This window comes from Mangifera indica, chromosome 6, assembly GCF_011075055.1.
Source record: "Mangifera indica cultivar Alphonso chromosome 6, CATAS_Mindica_2.1, whole genome shotgun sequence".
Taxonomy (NCBI): domain Eukaryota; kingdom Viridiplantae; phylum Streptophyta; class Magnoliopsida; order Sapindales; family Anacardiaceae; genus Mangifera; species Mangifera indica.
In genome coordinates, this window is record NC_058142.1 from 8,825,623 (window position 1) to 8,846,201 (window position 20,579).

Below are 20,579 nucleotides of genomic sequence, written 5' to 3' on the forward strand. Positions count from 1 at the left end.
GTTCTGAAGAGCAATATTATGTATACACACTCTTAAATATATAATTTTGTACACTGATTATGTAATTATATATTTTTTTATTTTTATTTTAAAATCGTTTAATCATATAATAATATGTCATTTATATATATCTAATTATATATATATAATTTTATTATATTCTTAATTATTTGTAGATGTCCATGTAGATATTCATACACCCTCCCACACCTGAACCCGCTTTAAAATGGATAGGATTCACATGTCACCTTACATCAACTAGACAAAGAGGTTAGGATCATCTATTTCACTTTGCCATTTGAACAAATCAAAACCGTCGGATGGTCACTTCTCTCAACCCATCAACGGTTGATCATTCTCCAATTTCTTCCTCACCCTCAAACAAAGCCACCTGGCAACCGAACATTACAACGAAACCTTCTGCCACGTGTCGTTTTCCCTTAAGGCATTTTAATCTATACTCACCTTTTATTCAGTGCACCCACACATTGGGAAATTAATTAAAATAGACACTCGATTCACCACTTAAATCTTTTTTGGCAATAATTACTAACTTTTACCTTTTTAAGCAAATGATATTTTTCATTTCATAAATACCCTTCATCTTATTTATCTCCGTTTACAGTAGTTTTCACGTATTAATCTCTTATATTTCAAAGGATATGTATTAAACTTAATTTTTTTGTCATGAATAAGATTTACAGAAGAAAACAAGATATAATAATGGATACTTATATACTTTTACACATTTATAAAATGATAGACTTAACTAATACATGATGTCTGGGTTGTGTCGGATGAAAAAGGGTGCTCGTCTCTTCAAAAAGGTTGGAAACATTGCGAAAATGAGTGAAAGGGTGGGCGTATCCTCAAAACGGTGCGTTTTTTCGAGCAAGTGCGAAAATATGTGAAAGTGTAATGAGGTGCGTGAAAGGTTACGACAATGATGAAGGGGTGCGTGGAAGGGTGCGCCAATGTTGAAGGGGTGCATGGAAGGGTGCGACACTTTGCAATGGTGCATTATAATCTTAAGGGGTGCGTAAAAACCCTAAAAGGTGCGTCATTCTATCCATAGATGTGTGGATGGTGCGTTATTCTCTCCAAGGGTGTGTGCGTGTATGCATGCATAATTCATCAGTTGTAATGAAAACACTTTCGTACAAAGGGGTACGTGAAAATATAAATAGGTGCATAAAAATAAAAACGAGTGGGTAAAATATAAACAGGTGGGTGAAAATATAAATGGGTGCATAAAAATACAAAACGGCTGCGTAAAAATACAAATGGTTGCGTGAAAAAATAAACAGATAAATAAAAATATAAACAGATACGTGAAAAAGTAAAAGGGTGCGTGAAATACAAACGAGTACGTGAATTATAAAAGAGGTGTGAGAATTATAAAAAAATGTGCGGGAATTATAAAGGGGTGTGGGAGGTAATAATATATATTATATTAATAATATAATATATTAATATATAAATATATAGTATATTAATATATTATATTATTAATATATAATATAATATATTATTAATATAACATATATTATAAAAGGGTGCGGGAAATATGTTTATAATCTCCTGCACCTCTTTTATAATTCACGTATTCGTTTGTATTTTGAAACACCCATTTATATTTTCACACACCTGTTTGTATTTTTACACACCACTTTGTATAAAAATGTTTTCATTATAGCTGGTGAATTGTGCATGCATGCATGCACACGCCCTTGGAGAGAATAATGCACCATCCACGCACCCGTGGATAGAATGACGCACCTTTTAGGGTTTTCACGCACCTCTTGAGATTATAACGCACCCCTTCAAAGTGTCGCACCCTTCCACGTACCCTTTCAATGTTGTCGCACCCTTTCACACACCCCTTCAACATTTTCGCACTCTTTCACGCACCCCTTCATCATTGTTGCACCATTTCAGGCACCCCTTTACACTTTTGCACCTGCTCGAAAAAACGCAACGTTTTGAGGATACGCCCACCCTTTCACTCATTTTCGCACCGTTTCCAACCGTTTCGAAGAGACGGGCACCCTTTTTCATCCGACACAACCCACATATCCTGTGTTAGTTATATCCATCATTTTATAAATGTGTAAAAGTATATAAGTATTCATTATTATATCTTGTTTTCGTCTATAAATCTTATTCATTACAGAAAAATTAAGCTTAATGCATATCCTCTGAAATATAAGAGATTAATCTGTGAAAGTTACTGTAAATGGAGAGAATTAAGATGAAGGGTATTTTTGAAATAAAAAATATCATTTGCATAAAAAGGCAAAAGTTAGTAATTGTTGCCGAAAAAGATTTAAGCAGTGAATCGACTATCTATTTTAATTAATTTCCCCCCCACACATTGCTCTTTCCCTTTGTAAAATGTGAACTTTCTTTGATGTTCTTTCGTATCTCAGTCTCTTTATTCCGGTAAGTCGAAACTCTCTAGCGAGTTATGTGGTCACCGGCCTCTACCTTGCGTGGTAGGATCCACCCGTCGATCTAGGTCTCCCTTGGTTTTTTTATTTGAAGTCCAGAGAAAGAACCAAAAAAAAAAATGGAAACGAATTGTGTTGTTATAATAGCATTTATTGTAAATATTTTGATTTTTTTTTGGGGGTGAAATTTTTTTTTTAATTTTTGTTGTGAAGATGAATTCAAGAGCAGCGGAAGATGAAGAATCGGTTTCGGTGTCAGTATCCGGTCAAGAAATTGATGTGCCGAGCGATATCGATTGGCAAATGTTAGATATGTGGAAGTTTTTCTTACATGGGGCGGCGCTATTTTCTGGGGTTTCGGAAGCCCTTTATCTTGTAGTTGTGTTAAAAGACAAACCAAGTTGGTTAAGTGTCAAGTTTCATGTCTCATATTAACCATCAGAACTGACACTCCATCATCATCATTGCTAGCACCCACCGGTCATCATCACAGCTAACTATTGTCGGAAGGAAAAACAATTAAACTAGCAAGAGCAAAATTAAACTCTTCACGATGTGGTAATAAATAATTAACTAAAAATAATTTTATTGTACTAAATAATTAAAAAAATATAATAATTTATCGTAAGAACTTTCTAATTATAAAAATTAAAACACTTAGGTATTATCTAAATAAACTAATTTATTATATAAAAAATAATAATTTATTGTTTTCAGTTTGCCAATAAGTACACAACCTTTCAAAATAACAAAACAAAAAAATATCATAACTATAGAAAAATAATAAATTTCACAACAAACTTATAAGTATATATCTCACATTTTGGGCATAAAAAATATGTCTTCACTATCCAAAATATAAAACCAAATGTACTTAAAATATTGTTAAAATTTGACAGCAATCTAATAGAAGATAAAAAAAATACGTATTTATAAAAAATATCTAAACAAAATTATACAATACAACTACTCATGTTTCAATATAGATAACAGTTTACCTGAGAAGTAAATACAATATCTATTGTTCAGAACAAATAAAAATAAATTTTTTATCAACAGTTTATAAATCAGAACAATTCAATGATGAAATTGAAAACAAATGAAAATCTCCTACAAAAATATATTAAAAAATAAAGATAGTATTTTTGTCTCTTCTTCTGCCACTTTTATTTTACTTTTACGTTATATATATTTATTTTATATAATATATATATTACATAAAATAAATTTGAATTCCTTGTATAACCAAACAATTATTACCATTTTTTATATAGCACTTATTGATTATTGCATAAAATTATGATTGACTCGTCAATCACAAACATGTTTTGTTTTTTTATCAAGGGAGTTTGTAAATTGTCAATATTACCCATCAAAGATGCCTACTTTTTTGAAAGTGAAATCTCCAATATTGAGAGTGCCTTGCTTTTCGCATGTGGTTTAGGGACTGACTTGTCAATTTTCAAAAGGCACTCTCAAAAAAAATCAACCACCCACTATGTTACCTATGAAGACGATCAGAAGTCCCGAATCCCGATTCATACTTGTTGATACCCAAGGTCGAGTGAAAATGCAGACAATACAAAATCTCGTTTAAAAATTATTATAAGGAATATGAGTTACTATTTGCCATGGCTTCCACAATCTCTCGAATTTAAATAATTATTTTATGTTGTCTTGGAACCATTTTTCACATTTTTAGTAACTGTAATCAATGTAATATCACTGCTTTTCTCTTCACATTATTCAAATAATATCACTAGGCTCTTGGTTTTTTTTGTAACCACATTAAAAATCGAATATATCTTAATTTTTTTGTGTCTCTTCCTCTTCTTATATTGAATTTTATAACCATTCAATGTACTTCTTGTGGGTGTTAAGAGTGTTCAAAATTATCTGATAACCGAACCAAACCGAATTTTGAATCGAAAACCAAATAAAAAAATAAATTATTTAAAAACTGGTTTGAATATCAATTCAAAAATATAGGAAAACTGGCTTTTTGATTTGATTACTGGTTAGTCTAATTTTTAAAATCGATTAATTAAACCGAACCAGTTTTTAAAAAATTGAATAAAAATTGAGAGTATTTACAAAAAACAAATTAATAAAATAAGATAATTCTTTGAAATTCGATTCAAAACTGATCAACTAAAAATTCGGTTCGATTAATTGATATTTTTGGTTCAATTCAAAATTGATTAATCTTTAAATCAGTTTTATTTCAGTTTATGATTTTTCTCAAATCAAAAATTTGATTCAATTTAAAAAATTGATAAACCAATTTAGTTAAATGGTTTTGAACACCCCAAGCGGGTGCAAATCCCATCACTAACAATTTCAAATATGTGGCTGCATATTTGACCACAACAAATGCAAAAGTCTGTTTTGGTTGAGGTTGATATTCTCTCCTGCCCTGAGATTACAGGGCCAAAAACTGGCAGAGAAATTACAGAAAAGAAAAACTAAGTCAAGGGAAATGGAGATTATCGCTGAAAATGACACTCAAAGGCTGTATGAAGCAAGCATGAGGGGATGTGTAGCCACCTTGAACACATTGATACAGAATGATCCAATCATTCTCCATAAAATTTCACTCACTCGCTTCACTGAAACTCCCTTGCATATCTCAGCTTTGCTTGGCCATGTTGAGTTCACCAAAGCTATTGTGAGCCAAAAGCCTCAACTAGTCACAGAGTTGGACTCTTTCAAACGCTCACCTCTTCACTTGGCTGCTGCTGAGGGCCACGGTGAAATTGTCAAAGAGCTGTTAATGGCAAATAAGGATGTGAGCATGGTTGTTGACCAAGAGGGGAGAATTCCTCTCCATTTGGCTGCAATGAGAGGGAGAGTTGAGGTGATAAAAGAGCTTATAAGTGCAAAACCTGAGTCAATTATTGAGCCAATCCGTGGAGAAACAGCTTTACATTTGTGTGTTAAGCTCAATCATTTGGATGCACTCAAAGTATTGGTGCCATCAGTTGATGATGAGGAGTTTCTCAACTCCAAAAATCTTGAAGGAAACTCTATTTTGCAAGTATCTACTATGTTACAGCAGTATGAGGCATAAGCCTTTTTATCTCGTGCTTAATTTGCTTAAATTCTAAGTACAATGAGATTCAAACCAAGTTTATTTCAGTTTGAGCTAGGCTACAATGAGTCCGAAATGAGTTCAACTCAAGTGAGTTAAAACTTAAGTATGTGAGTTAAATATTTTTGAGTTTGAGTTTTAAAGGTGTTCAGTTCGTTAAATTCGTAAACTTAAAAAAATTTGACACAAATTGACTAAAAAATGTTGTTTTGGCCAATACGCATCAAAATGATGTTATTTTGGTATAGAGTCGAGTTCAAAGCTCAATTTGAGTTCGAACTCAAGCCAAACTCAAACTCAACTCCTCTCAAACAAGTCAAATTCGAATACTTTTGAAGCGAGGTCAAGCTTGGATCTACTTAAATCGAACCGAGCCCGAGACCCAAAGAGCAGGCAGGCACTTCATGTTTGCTAGTTGTATAACGCAGCATATGTAGTGAATTATCATTTTGTTCACTCTATTCTAGTATTATTTCCATTTGGTTGAACTTTATGCAGACCACTAGCTACTTGCTTTCCGTGCCAAAAATGAGAGTGGATTTGAACTCTTTGATCAAAAATGGCTTTCCAGCCTTTGATGGAAGCTGCAGGAACGGCACAACTCGAAGCAATTTACAGAAGAATCCCATCAAAGAAACAACCACCAAAGTTCAAACCACTCAATCACCCCAAAAGTTAAAATCAATAATAACATCATTCTTCAAATGGAGAAGGCTCATCAACTGCAAGAGCGACCACCGCGAAAAAATGAGAGGCAACTTGATGGTGGTGGCCAGCTTGATTGCCAACATGAGTTTCCAGATTGCAACAAACCCACCAGGTGGCTACTGGCAAGCAGACGTCACTAATCTGAAAGAAGAAACCTGCCCAAAGGGGGTTTGCAGTGCTGGAACTTCAATTCACGCATACACTCATGAAAATGAGTACCACTTATTAACATTCGTGAACACAGTCTCATTCTCAGCATCGCTCAGCATAATTTTGTGGCTCATTAGTGGAGTTCCTCTCAGGAATAGAGTTTTGGTGGGAATTTTTTGTCTTAAATCTTACATTTGATTTCTCTTGTCATATTAAATATATAAAAAAAAACCAAATAATGTTATGCATACAATTTTTTATTATATAAATAATTTGTTATTATATAATTAGGTGTTATTTTTTCTTTAATTTAAAATTATACAATTACATGATAACACTCATCAAGTGTGTATCAATATTTGTACTCAAAGTGGATATGTATAGTTTTATTAATAAAATACATACATAATTTTGCATTGATCGAAATGTTATTATAAGATGTAGGGTTTCTTTATATATCATCTCATAAAATTTACAAAAAATTTCCTAACACATTACATATCATTCACTGTTTTTTTTTAAATGAGAAATTCTTATTTAAGACGAATTATCCTTTTAATGTTAAACTAACCATATCAGATAAATAAAATCCCGAATTTAATAACTGACTACACATATGTCTTCCTTGTTATTTGGATGCAATCATTTTTGCTGCTTAAACTATCTACTCGAAGCTATTTTCACTGTTCTTAAGACCCGAAATCATAGAATGAGATATCCGTAAGATCAATGTTATATAGGCACACTTCTAAGTATATAATTATGTACATATTATGTGTCATTTTATGATTAGGTATTGTTCTACGCTATACTTGATATAATTATGTACACATTTTTTAGTATATAATTACACTTTTGATTATATAATTGAGCAATGCCAAAGATGTCCATGTGTTATTTTCGGCAAGAAAAATAAAAAAGGGTGCAAACGCTTGATATGCGTATTTTTGCATCCTTATTCTTTTCATAGCCAAACCAATAGCTGCCAAGAAGAAAAATGGATTGACTAAAGGAGTTTGAGTCAAGTTTGGACATTGGAAACCCTTCAGCCTTGCCATGATTAACAAGAACCTCAGAGGACAAGTAATTATGGTGTGGCTTTGGCAAAACTGTTTTCTCTTTTGATGAATTTCTAAACTTTATTCATGAGTTTAAGATTTATGGGTTATGGATTGATGTTGAGATGATTATATAAAGGTTTTTACATTTAAAGCATGTGGAAATAGTATAGAGTTATATGAATGCGCTGGTTGTGTTGAGATTAAAGAGATGATAATGTGGTTCTTGATTTGAGATGTGTTTTGGTTGGTTGTTATTGGATTGCTAGAAGTTGGACAGAATTCATAGAAACCTATAGGGACAATTTTTAGATCACAGTATACGATCATGTGACAGCTCACATACCCATGTATCCCTTTGTAAAGAAATAGCTAGCGAGTAGCAGCACATTCGTCCTAAGGAAATGCTCAAATGATCATGCAATATAGGACAAACATCTGTGTCTAGCTTCCCCATTAGTGGACGCATGTGTTAGAGTATGATGAAATGCCCATGTTGAGTTGGCAAGGAATATGGGTATGTAAAACTATAACATGCCCATATGTCATCCTTGTGAAGAACACGGGGAAGGCAAGGGTGAAGAACACCCATATATGTACTAGGAAATGGAAAAGACTATTTTATCTCTAGGTTATGTTCAAGGAGGGGAAGAGGAAAGAAAGAGAAACAAAAAGGCTTTAGCAAACAACTTAAGCTAGCCAACCATAGTAAAGGTGCCCGAAAATGTGACAGATGACACAAACCTTAACTAAGTCAAATCTGGATTGAAAATAGGAAAAATCAAGGAAAGTGGTGTACACCTAGTTATCCATATGCAGTATGCATAAGCGGTAAGATAAATGAAAGCAATAGGGTTATACGAGAGATAGATACCCATAAGATATATCATATAGTTCGATTTATGTGTGCATAATAAGGGATAGTGGCAGTTCAGTTAGTTTTTCATGTGGTCAATGAGATAGAGCACATATATGCTTGTGGTAGGTGTCATCCAAAGATTGTATTTCAGTTAGCATACTCGTAACTAAGTGTATGTAGTAAGGGAGGGACTTCAACTGGTTTCCTTGTGTGACCAGGTTATCATAGCTAGTTGACCTGATAGTCTGGTTGACATGTGCATAGGGCACAATAGTTATTAGGCATTCGAGATGTTGATTACTTTCACTAGGGCATCAAAAATGTTGAGATCAACTTAGGCTATAATAGTTTATGTGAGAGAGCTTATGTATTTAGGGCATGAGGGTGTCGAAAATAGACAGATGACCAAATGAGAGTGCTAGAAAATATATGTTTTAACAACATAGAGACTTAATAATGGAACATCAATTATAAGATTTTATGTTATATGTAGGGTGTCAAAACGTCACCTACTTACTAAGTGTTTTTTACTTGTGCATTTCTTTGTGGTTTTGCAAGTAGACATTAGTAGCGAGACATACAGGGGAGCAAATGATCCAACCAATTTGCTGCATGAGGCTAAGGGGCAAAACTATTATTTGCACATTTTATGTTATTTATGTTTTATTTTTTGTATGGATTTTATGGTTTGTATTTATGCATTTATTTGAGTTTTAGGTTTTAGACACAACATTTATTCAAACGATGGTTACTAGTTATGAATATCAGCTATTTCAGTTAAATCTTTTTGCACACTATGAATGAAGTTTGAATGCATGCTCTTTTATTCCGTTGTTTTAGTTAAAAGGTCAAGTAATACACATCTCTTCAAGTCATATTCCTGTAAAGGTATATATTTGAAGAGATGTTATAGTGATGAATATTTTCATCCTAGAAGTCAAAAATTTATCTTAAAAAATCAATATTGACGAAAAATCAAACATTACAAAAGGTGTGTTGCCAAAGAGTAATATCGATAAAAAGAAAAGAAGAAATTATCCTTAATCACTACAACACATTTCATAAAAAGTGACCAAAATTTTCATACCAAAAAGTCACTCAAGACGAAAGATCAAATATAAAAAAAGATGTGTTACCAAAAGACAATACCCATGAGAAAAGAAATTGTTCTTAATAGCCAATCATTGTTAACAGAACAGTATTTTCTCAATACGCATTTTGGGATGAAATTTTTTCTCTATAAATGAATTAAATTTCGTCCCAAAAGGAACACAATTACGAACAAAATTAGGAACAAAATCATTCATCCTTGATAGTGTGGTGAATGTGGGACAAAATTTGTTGTCCTTAATTGAGGAGTGGTATATCTAACGGGAACCTAAAGCAATTAACATTTTTTCCAGCGGTTAACCACAACTAAAACATTTTTTCTTATTATTCTAAGCGAAAGGCTAATTAACTGCTTAGCAGGGAAAGTAAAAGGTTGAGTCGTCTTAATGGTGAAACAAAGAATCAAGAATTAATCAGCAAAATTTTGGATCAAATGACATCCAAAGAAAAACGAAATTTCAAATCAAATGAAAATAGCACATGCAAGTCAAAGAATTAGCCACATACCATAACATGAACTATCGAAGACGAGTTCGCAACTTAGCTCTGCCGAGAAATCAAGATACACAGAAGAAATATAACTAAGAGTTGAATAAATGTAACCAGTGATTCTACCTCAATCCTAACTATTCAACAGGAAACAAACATAAAAGCTAAGTAGAGATATCAAAATAATCCATATAAATGAGAAGCAGTCTGTAAAAGAGACAATCATATATAGGCAAGAAATATATATAGAAAACTAAGTTTACTAAGAAATCAGAACATACAGTTGCATCGAATGACTATACAAGGGCAGATGGACGTTTACTGTAAGAGAAAAGTATTTCGTTCAAGAAAAAGGCAATATATTCACTTGTTTTTACTAATGATATTCTTCTCACGGTTACCAAAAATAATAATAAGAATAAGAATCATTCACTTGCTTTTATCTTTAACTCAATTATCAGAGGCGATCTCATTGCATGTATAAAGGAAAGGACAATCATCAGAAGTGAATAAACCAAAAAGGTCATAACTCAATTATCTTTAACAAGAGTATCCAAAGTTCAAAGTGAACATCCATTTTCGATTTCATCAGAAACATTTTAGGAGGAAAGTTAAATTTCATTCCTAAAAATGAATCATAAGTTTTAAAGAACAAAATTAAAATTTGGTCTTCTAAAATAACAATTTTATAACAAAATTAAATTTCATCTTTTAAAAGAACATTCTTAGATGAAATTAAATTTTATTTCTAAAATTCTCATTTTGGAACAAAACTATAATTATCTCTAAAAAATGAATCTTAAGTTTTAGAAAACAAAATTAAAAATAACATTTTGGGAATAACATCAAATTTCAGGTCCAAAAATGACTCCTAAGTTTTAGGGGAGGATGTTAAAATTTTATCTCCTAAAAGTAATATTTTGGACAAAACTAGAATTGCTTCAAAAAATGAATCATAAATTTTAGAAAACAAAATTAAAATTTTATCTCTAAAAATAATATCTAAAAAGAAATTAGGTTAAAATTTTGTTTTTAAGAGTAATATCCTGGACAAAACTATAATAATGACGCTTGTTAATTATATATATGTCAACAAGAATTTCTATGAGAACTAGACCTGTGAAGCTGTCATTCATCCTACAGACTTCTAAATCACAAACACGCCTTCTTTTTTAAAAGTGAAATATCCATTATTGAAAGTGCCTTCAGGCTCATGTGGTTGATATTCTTTCTTTCTCTAATTACAATTCTTGGAGATAAAAGAATCCAAAAAGGAGAGAATTTCAGCAAAACCAAGAGAAGACAGAAATGGAGATTCAAGCTCAGGAAGCAGCTCAAAATGACACTCAAATTCTGTATGAAGCAAGCATGAGGGGATGTGTAGCCACCTTGAACACATTGATACAGAATGATCCATTCATTCTCCATAAAATTTCACTCACTCCCTTCACTGAAACTCCCTTGCATATCTCAGCTTTGCTTGGTCATGTTGAGTTCACCAAAGCTATTGTGAGCCAAAAGCCTCAACTTGTCACAGAGTTGGACTCTTTCAAACGCTCACCTCTTCACTTGGCTGCTGCTGAGGGCCACGGTGAAATTGTCAAAGAGCTGTTAATAGCAAATAAGGATGTAAGTATGGTTGTCACAGTCTAGATCCTAATTTTGATTTCTCATATATTATATATATATAAATAATAATAATAATATCTTATATATCTTTTTTAATATATAAATAATAAGTTAATATATGATTAAATGTTATTTTAATTTAAAATTATTTAATTATTTGATAATATATATAAAATATACATATATTTTTGTATTTAAAGTAAGTAAATATAGTTTTATTAATAAAAAACATATAGAGTTTTGTATTGACCTAAATATTATTATAACGTGTAGAGTCTTATTTTTATATCAACTCATAAAATTTATAACAAAATTCCTAATACATTAACAGATCATTCACTATTTTTTTTTTAATGAGAAATTTTTATTTGAGTTAAATTGTTCTTTTAATATTATATCATCCATATCAAATAAATAAAATTTTAACAATATTATATATATATATGCTTTTGAATATATAATTATATATATGATTAAATGTTATTATGTAATTATATATTATTTTATTTTTAATTTAAAATCATTCAATTATATAATGATATGTCGTTTATGTATTTAATTGTATTTGCATAATTTTATTGTTCTTGGGATTGTTTATGGATGTCCATGTGGATATTCATACACCCTCCCACACCTGAACCCACCTTAAAGTGGATAGGATTTATATGCCATCTTACATCAACTAGACAAAAACGTTAGGATCATCTATATTATTCCACCATTTGAACAAATCAAAAACCGTCGGATGGTCACTTCTCTCAACCGATCAACGGCTGATCATTCTCCAATTTCTTCCTCACCCTCAGACAAAGCCACCTGACAACCGAATATTAAAACGAAACATTCTGCCACGTGTCGGTTTCCCTAAAGCCATTTTAATCTAAACTCACCTTTTATTCAGGTCACCCACACATTTCTCTTCTCTATTGTAGGATGTAGACTCTCTTTGACATTGTTTCGTATCTCGGTCTCTTTATTCCGGTAAGTCGAAACTCTTCGGCGAGTTATGCGGTCACCGGCCGATACCTTGCGTGGTCAGATCCATCCGTCGATCTGGTCTCCCTTGGTTTTTTCATTAGAAGTCCAGAAACAGAACAAAAAAAAAAGAAACAAAACAGAGTAAACCAGAGCAAATTTTGTGTTGTTGTAATAGCTGTTTATTGTAAATGTTTTGATTTTATTTTGGATGGAAATAGGAGAGAATAAATGGGTGAAAAAATTAAATTTAACAAATGTTTGACTTATTATCTATTTGTCTTAAGTCTTACTTTTGATTTCTCTTATCATATTAAATATATAAAAAAAAAAAACTAAACAATGTTATCTGTATAATTTTTTATTATATAAATAATATTTTTTATTTATGATTAGGTGTTATTTTATTTTTAATTGAAAGCCATATAATTATATAATGATAGTTAATACAGAATGATTCATTCATTCTCCATAAAATTTCACTCGCTCGCTTCACTGAATCTCCCTTGCACATCTCAGCTTTGCTTGGTCATGTTGAGTTCACCAAGGCTACTGTCAGCCAAAAGCCTCAACTTGTCGCAGAGTTGGACACTTTCGAACGCTCACCTCTTCACCTGGCTGTCGCTGAGGGCCACAGCGAAATTGTCAAAGAGCTGTTACTAGCAAATAAGGATTTGAGTATGTTTACTGACCAAGAGGGGAGAAATCCTCTCCATTTGGCTGCAATGAGAGGGAGAGTTGAGGTGATCAAAGAGCTGATAAGTGCAAAACCGGAATCAATTTTTGAGCCAATCCGTGGAGAAACAGCTTTACATTTGTGTGTTAAGCACAGTCATTTGGCTGCACTCAAAGTATTGGTGGCATCAGTTGATGATGAGGAATTTCTCAACTCCAAAAACCTTGAAGGAAACTCTATCTTGCAAGTATCTACTATGTTGCAGTAATATGAGGTATAAGCCCTTTTATCTCGTGCTTAATTTGCTTAAATTCTAGGTACGATTAGATTCAAACCGAGTTTATTTAAATTTGAGTTAAGTTAGAATGAGTCCGAAATGAGCTCAACTCAAATGAGTTAAAACTTAAGTCTGTGAGTTAAATATTTTCGAGTTTGAGTTTTAAAAGTGTTTAATTCGTTAAATTCGTAAACTTAAAAGAATTTGACACAAATTGACTAAAAAATATTGTTTTGACCAATACGCATCAAAATGATATTATTTTGGTATAGAGTCGAGTTCAAAGCTCAATTTGAGTTCGAACTCAAGCCAAACTCAAACTTGACTCCTCTCAAACAAGTCGAACTCGAATACTTTTGAAGCGAGGTTTAGTTGGATCTACTTAAATCGAACCGAGCTCGAGACCCAAAGAGCAGGCAGGCACTTCATGTTTGCTAGTTGTATAACGCAACATACGTAGTGAATTATCATTTTGCTCACTCTATTCTATATTATGTCCATTTGGTTGAACTTTATGAAGACCACTAGCTACTTGCTTTCCGTGCCAAAAATGAGAGTGGATTTGAACTCCTTGATCAAAAATGGCTTTCCAGCCTTTGATGTAAGCTGCAGGAACGGCACAACTCAAAGCAATTTACAGAGGAATCCCATCAAAGAAGCAACCACCAAAGTTCAAACCACTCAATCACCCCAAAGGTTAAAATCAATAATAACAACATTCTTCAAATGGAGAAGGCTCATCAACTACAAGAGCGACCACCATGAAAACATAAGAGGCAACTTGATGGTGGCGGCCAGCTTGATTGCCAACATGAGTTTCCAGATTGCAACAAACCCACCAGGTGGCTACTGGCAAGCAGACGCCACTAATCTGAAAGAAGAAACCTGCCCAAAGGGGGTTTGCAGAGCTGGAACTTCAATTCACGCATACACTCATGAAAATCAGTACCACTTATTAACATTGTGAGCACAGTCTCATTCTCAGCATCGCTCAGCATAATTTTGTGGCTCATTAGTGGAGTTCCTCTCAGGAATAGAGTTTTTGTGGGAATTTTGCCTGTAAAAATGTGGGTTACGGTGCTGTTTATCGCCGGTGCATACTATTTGTCAATAAGCTTGGCGATGCCACATGAAATACTTGATAGTATTAGAAACTGGTACCCATGGGTTTATGTTTGGTCGCTTATCGCTATAATTTTTGTACATGTAATGTAATAAGTTCTTGCTGGTGGGTGTTGAAGAAGCTGTTCATGGGGGTGATTTTTGTGGCTAAATGGTGCTGTTTTAAGAGGAAAAAACAGCTTGATCAGCCTCTGGTGAGTGTTTAGAAAGATCAGATTTAATCTTATCTATTGAAGTGGGCACATTTGATCAATAAATTCTATATGAACAATAAAATTTTATGCAATCTACTGAGAGACTTGTTATGTTCTATCAGTTAATGTTGCATTATGAGTACTTATTTTGGATAGAAATGGTGTGGAATAAGAAGTTGAAAAAATCAAATTTAATAAATGTTTGATTTATTATCTATTTGTCTTAAATCTTACTTTTGATTTCTCCTATCATATTAAATATATAAAAAAAAAACCGAATAATGTTGGCATACAATTTTTTATTATATAAATAATATGTTATTATACAATTAAATGTTTTTTTTTAATTTAAAATCATACAATTACATGATGACACTCATCAAGTGTGTATCAATATTTATACTCAAAGTATGCATGTATAGTTTTATTGATAAAATACATACATAATTTTGCATTGATCGAAATGTTATTATAACATGTATGGTTTCTTTTTATATCATCTCATAAAATTTACAAAAAAATTTCCTAACATATTACATATCATTCACTATTTTTTTTAAATGAGAAATTCTTATTTAAATTGAATTGTCCTTTCAATGTTAAACTAACCACATCAAATAAATAAAATCCCGAATTTAATGACTGACTACACATATGTCTTCTTTGTTATTTGGATGCAATCATTTTTGCTGCTTAAACTATCTACTTGAAGCTATTTTCACTGTTTTTAAGACCCGAAATCATAGAATGATATATTCGTAAGAGCAATGTTATATATACACACTTCTAAGTATCCAATTATGTATATACTATGTGTCATTTTATAATTAGGTATTGTTCTACCTTATGCTTGATATAATTATGTACACATTTTTTAGTATATAGTTACACTTCTGATTATATAATTGAGCAACACCTGAGATGCCCATGTGTTATTTTCGACAGGAAAAATAAAAAGGGGTGCAAATGCTTGATATGCGTATTTTTGCAACCCTATTCTTTTCATAGGCAAAACAATAGCCACTAAGAAGAAAAATCGACTAACTAAAGGAGTTTGAGTCAAGTTTGGACATTGGAAATCCTTTAGTCTTGCCATGATTAACAAAAACTTCAGAGGATAAGTAATTATGGTGTGGCTTTGGCGAAACAGTTTTTGTTTTGATGAATTTCTAAACTTTATTCATGAGTTTAAGATTTATGGGTTATGGATTGATGTTGAGATGATTATATAAAGGTTTTTATGTTTAAAGCATGTGGAAATAGTAAGAGTTAAATGAATGTGTTGGTTGTGTTAAGGTTAAAGAGATATGATAATATGGTTCTTGATTTGAGATGCGTTTTGGTTGGTTGTTATTGGATTGCTAGAAGTTGGCCAGAATTCATAGAAACCTATAGGGACGATTTACAGATCACAATACACGACCATATGTGACAGCTCAATGCCATGTATCCTTTTGTAAAGAAATAGCTGGCGAGTAGAAACACATTTGTCCTGAGAAAAAGCTCACATGATCGTGTGGTACAGGACACACATCTATGTCTAGCTTCCCCACTAGTGGGCGCATGTGTTAGAGTATGATGAAACAGTCGTGTTGAGTTGGTGAGGAACATGGGGATGTAAAACTATAACATGCCTATGTGTCGTCCTTGTGAAGAACACGGGGAAGGCAAGGGTGAAGAACGCTCGTATATGTACTAAGAAATGAAAAAGTCTATTTTATCCATAGGCTATGTTCAAGGAAGGGAAGAGGAAAGAAAGAGAAACAAAAAGGTATTAGCAAACAACTTAAGCTAGCCAACCATAGTAACGGTGTTTGACTATGTGACAGATGACACAAACCTTAACCAAGTCAAATCTGGATCGAAAATAGGAAAAGTCAAGGAAAGTGGTGTACACCTAGTTATCCACCAGTAGTATGTGTAAGTGGTGAGATAAGTGACAACAATAAGGTTATACGAGAGATAGATACTCATGAGATATATCATATAGTTCAATTTAGGTATGCATAGTAAGAGATAATGACACTTCAGTTAGTTCTTCAGGTGGTCAGCAATTTGCAACACATACATGCTCGTGGTAGGTGTCATCCAAAGATTGTATTTCAGTTAGCATACTCGTAACTAAGTGTATACAGTAAGGGAAAGACTTCTACCAATTTCCTCATGTGACCAAGTTATCATAGCTAGTTGACCTGATAGTCTAGTCAACATGTGTGTGAGGCACAATAGTTAGTAGGCATTCGAGATGTTGATTGCTTTCTCTAAGGCATCAAACATGTTGAGATCAACTTAGGCTATAGTAGTTTATGTGAGAGAGCCTATGTATTTAGGGCATGACAGTATTGAAAGTGGACAGATGGGCAAATAAGAGTGCTAGAAAACATGTTTTAACAACATAGAGACTTAGTAATGGAACATCAATTATAAGACTTTATGTTATATGTAAGATGTCGAGAGGTCATCTACTTACTGAGTGTTTTCCATTGGTGCATTTCTTTATGGTTTTGTAGGTAGACGTGAGTAGCGAGACATGCAGGGGAGCAAACAATCTAACCAATTTGTTGCATGAGGTTAAAGGGCAAAACTGTTATTTGCACATTTTATGTTATTTATGTTATGTTTTCTGTATGGATTTTATGGTTTGTATTTATGCATTTATTTAAGTTTTAGATCTTAGACACAACATTTATTCAAACGATGGTATATATTTGAAGTTAAGAGGTTATGTTTTCTTTTATTTCATTGTTTTAGTTAAGAGATCAAGTTGTACACGTCTTTTCAAGTCATATTCCTTGTAAGGGTATATATTTGAAGAGGGATGTTATAGTGATGAATATTTTCATCCTAGAAAGTCAAAAATTTATCTTAAAAATCAATATTGACGAAAGGCCAAATCATTACAAAAGTTGTATTTGCCAAAGATAAATACCTATTTAAAAAAAAAAAGAGAAATCATCCTTAATCACTACAACAAATTTCATAAAAGGTGATCAAAATTTTCATCCCAAAAAGTCATTTGTGACGAAAGATGAAACACAAAAAAAGACACGTTACCAAAAGACAATACCCACGAGAAAAGAAATTGTTCTTAATAATCAATCATTGTTGATAGAATAGTGTTTTGTCAATATGCATTTTGGGATGAAATTTTTTCTCCATAATTGCATTAAATTTTGTCCCAAAAGGTACACAATTATGAACAAAATTAGGAACAAAATTATTCATCGTTGATAGTATGGTGAATGCGGAACAAAATTTTTCTTCTTTAATTATATAGTGCATTAGAAGCAGTTTTTTCTTCCTTAAATATATAATGAATTTAGGACAATTTTTTCATCCTTGATGATGCAATGAATTAAAATACAAAATTTTTAGTCCTTAATTGTATAATAAATTGGGGACAAAATTTTTCGTCCTTGAATATGTGAAAATTTGAGGACAATTTTTGATAGAATTTTTTGTCTTTGATTATGTAGTGAATTGAGGACAATTTTTTATGTCCTTAATTGTGTTGTAAATCAATGACAAAAAATTTGTTCTTGATTATGTGGTGAATTAAAAACACAAATTTTTGTTCTTGTTTTTTTTTTGGAAAATTTGATAAAAGAAATTCGATAATAAATTAAAATTAATAGTTATATTAATCTTTGAAATTGAACAAATCATATAAAACATCTTTTATCAAATTTTCAGCTTGTAACAGATGCCATTCTCTTTTTGTAGCATGTCAAGCTGCAATTTATAAATCTACCTTTGCTTCTTCCAATGGTTGGAAACAATAAATAGCTTCTTCCAATGTATCTCAAAGGTCATATGTGTCTTCAACAAGACATAAATCGAATGAAAATAGCGCATGAAAGTGAGAGAATTAGCCACATACCATAACATGAACTATAGAAGATGAGTCCGCGACTTAGCTTTGCCGAGAAATCAAGATACACCGAAGAAATATAACAAAGATTTGAATAAATATAGCTAGTGATTTCAATAGGAAACAAACATAAAAGCTAAGTAGATATATCATAGTAGTTGAATTGTATATTGTATCATGTATCGAAACTTATTTTTTTGTATCGTGTATCAAGTATCATATTATATTGTATCACATGATACAATTTTTAAAAAATAAATTATTAAAAAATCTAATCGATATGTCATTATTTTGAAAACTATCACAAACATCTTTAAAAATTTTAAATTTTTTATATACATTCCTCCTATATTATCATTTTTTTTAAAAGGTACATTGTTCTGTGTCGATAATATGTCTCATATTATATATATCATATTGTATAATACATCCACTATCTCATATTAATTCAATATACCTCATTTTATGTATCATTTTATATCTATATTGTATTGTATTATAAGATACACATAGGATACTGATATCTATAAATATATCATTTTATATCTATATTGTATTGTATTGTATTTTGAAAACTATAATAATGAAGTCTGTTAATTATTTATGAGTAATGTTATGTGTATTTATTTTTGATACATAATTCATGTATACAGTGATGTGTCATCATATAATTAGGTGATTTTAAAACATGTGTCATCATATGATAAAAAAACATCTAATCACACAATAATATTTTATCTGTGTATATAAATTGTGTACCAAAAGTAGGTAACCATACTTTTATTGATTATTTATATGTTAACAAGAATTTCTATGAGAGCGAGACATGTGAAGCTGTCATTCATCGTACGGACTTCTAAATCACAAACACGCCTGTTTTTTTTAGAAGTTAAGTCTCATTATTGAGAGTGCCTTCAGACTCGTAGTTGATATTCTTTCTTTCTCTTATTACAATTCTTGGAGATAAAAGAATTCAAAGAGGAGAGAATTTCAGAAAAAATGCAAAACCAAGAGAAGACAGAAATGGAGATTCAAGCTCAGGAAGCAGCTCAAAATGACACTCAAATGCCGTATGAAGCAAGCATGAGGGGATGTGTAGCCACCTTGAACACATTGATACAGAATGATCCATTCATTCTCCATAAGATTTCACTCACTCCCTTCACTGAAACTCCCCCGCACATCTCAGCTTCGCTTGGTCATGTTGAGTTCACCAAGGCTATTGTGAGCCAAAACCCTCAACTTGTCACAGAGTAGGACTCTTTCAGACTGTCACCTCTTCACTTGCTGCTGCTGAGGGTCACAGGGAGATTGTCAAAGAGTTGTTAATAACAAATAAGGAAGTAAGTATGGTTGCTGACCAAGATGGGAGAATTCCTCTCCATTTGGCTGCAATGAGAGGGAGAGTTGAGGTGATACAAGGGCTAATAAGTGCAAAACCTCAGTCAATTCTTGTGCAAATCCATGGAGAAACAGCTTTACATTCGTGTGTTAAGCATAATCATTTGGATGCACTCAAATTATTTTGCCGGTGGATGTTGAAGAAGCTGTTCATGGGGATGATTTTTGTGGCTAAATGGTGCCATTTTAAGAATAAAAAACAGCTTGATCAGCCTATGGTGAGTGTTTAGAAAGATCAGATTTAATCTTATCTATTGAAGTGGACACATTTGATCAATAAATTCTATATGAACAATAAAATTTTATGTAATCTATTGATAGACTTGTTATATTCTATCAGTTAATGTTGCATTATGAATTCTTATTTTGGATGAAAATTTAATAATGTTTGATTAATTATCTATTTGCCTTAAATCTTACTTTTAATTTCTGGTATCATATTATATACATAAAAACAAAGGAGTATACTACATGTATAATATTTGAGTACATAAATAATATGTTATCATATAATTAGAT

At 32.0% G+C, this 20,579-nt stretch overlaps 3 protein-coding genes across 3 annotated transcripts; all 3 read left to right on the forward strand.

The window, feature by feature from the left end:
* The first annotated feature begins 11,148 nt into the window (after positions 1 to 11,148).
* On the forward strand, positions 11,149 to 13,559 carry LOC123219423 (ankyrin repeat-containing protein C6C3.08-like). The gene is made up of 2 exons (XM_044641382.1): positions 11,149 to 11,544; positions 13,039 to 13,559. The coding sequence occupies exons 1-2, from the start codon at positions 11,224 to 11,226 to the stop codon at positions 13,180 to 13,182; spliced, it is 465 nt and encodes a 154-aa protein (XP_044497317.1). The 5' UTR covers positions 11,149 to 11,223; the 3' UTR covers positions 13,183 to 13,559.
* LOC123219628 lies at positions 13,245 to 14,439 on the forward strand. Its single transcript, XM_044641631.1, has 2 exons — positions 13,245 to 13,442; positions 13,993 to 14,439. The coding sequence occupies exons 1-2, from the start codon at positions 13,245 to 13,247 to the stop codon at positions 14,437 to 14,439; spliced, it is 645 nt and encodes a 214-aa protein (XP_044497566.1).
* A 5,243-nt stretch (positions 14,440 to 19,682) lies between these two features.
* LOC123219629 (ankyrin repeat-containing protein ITN1-like) lies at positions 19,683 to 20,290 on the forward strand. The gene is made up of 2 exons (XM_044641632.1): positions 19,683 to 19,883; positions 19,928 to 20,290. The coding sequence occupies exons 1-2, from the start codon at positions 19,683 to 19,685 to the stop codon at positions 20,288 to 20,290; spliced, it is 564 nt and encodes a 187-aa protein (XP_044497567.1).
* The last annotated feature ends 289 nt before the right edge of the window (positions 20,291 to 20,579 follow it).

Excerpts from the sequence above, each read along its gene's own strand:
- LOC123219423 (XM_044641382.1), top strand. The coding sequence starts at position 11,224 with ATGGAGATTCAAGCTCAGGAAGCAGCTCAAAATGACACTCAAATTCTG. Across the intron at positions 11,545-13,038 it reads TGTTAATAGCAAATAAGGAT|CTTTGCTTGGTCATGTTGAG; the intron begins GTAAGTATGGTT and ends TGCACATCTCAG.
- LOC123219628 (XM_044641631.1), top strand. The coding sequence starts at position 13,245 with ATGAGAGGGAGAGTTGAGGTGATCAAAGAGCTGATAAGTGCAAAACCG. Across the intron at positions 13,443-13,992 it reads AAGGAAACTCTATCTTGCAA|ACCACTAGCTACTTGCTTTC; the intron begins GTATCTACTATG and ends AACTTTATGAAG.
- LOC123219629 (XM_044641632.1), top strand. The coding sequence starts at position 19,683 with ATGGAGATTCAAGCTCAGGAAGCAGCTCAAAATGACACTCAAATGCCG. Across the intron at positions 19,884-19,927 it reads TTGAGTTCACCAAGGCTATT|ACTGTCACCTCTTCACTTGC; the intron begins GTGAGCCAAAAC and ends GGACTCTTTCAG.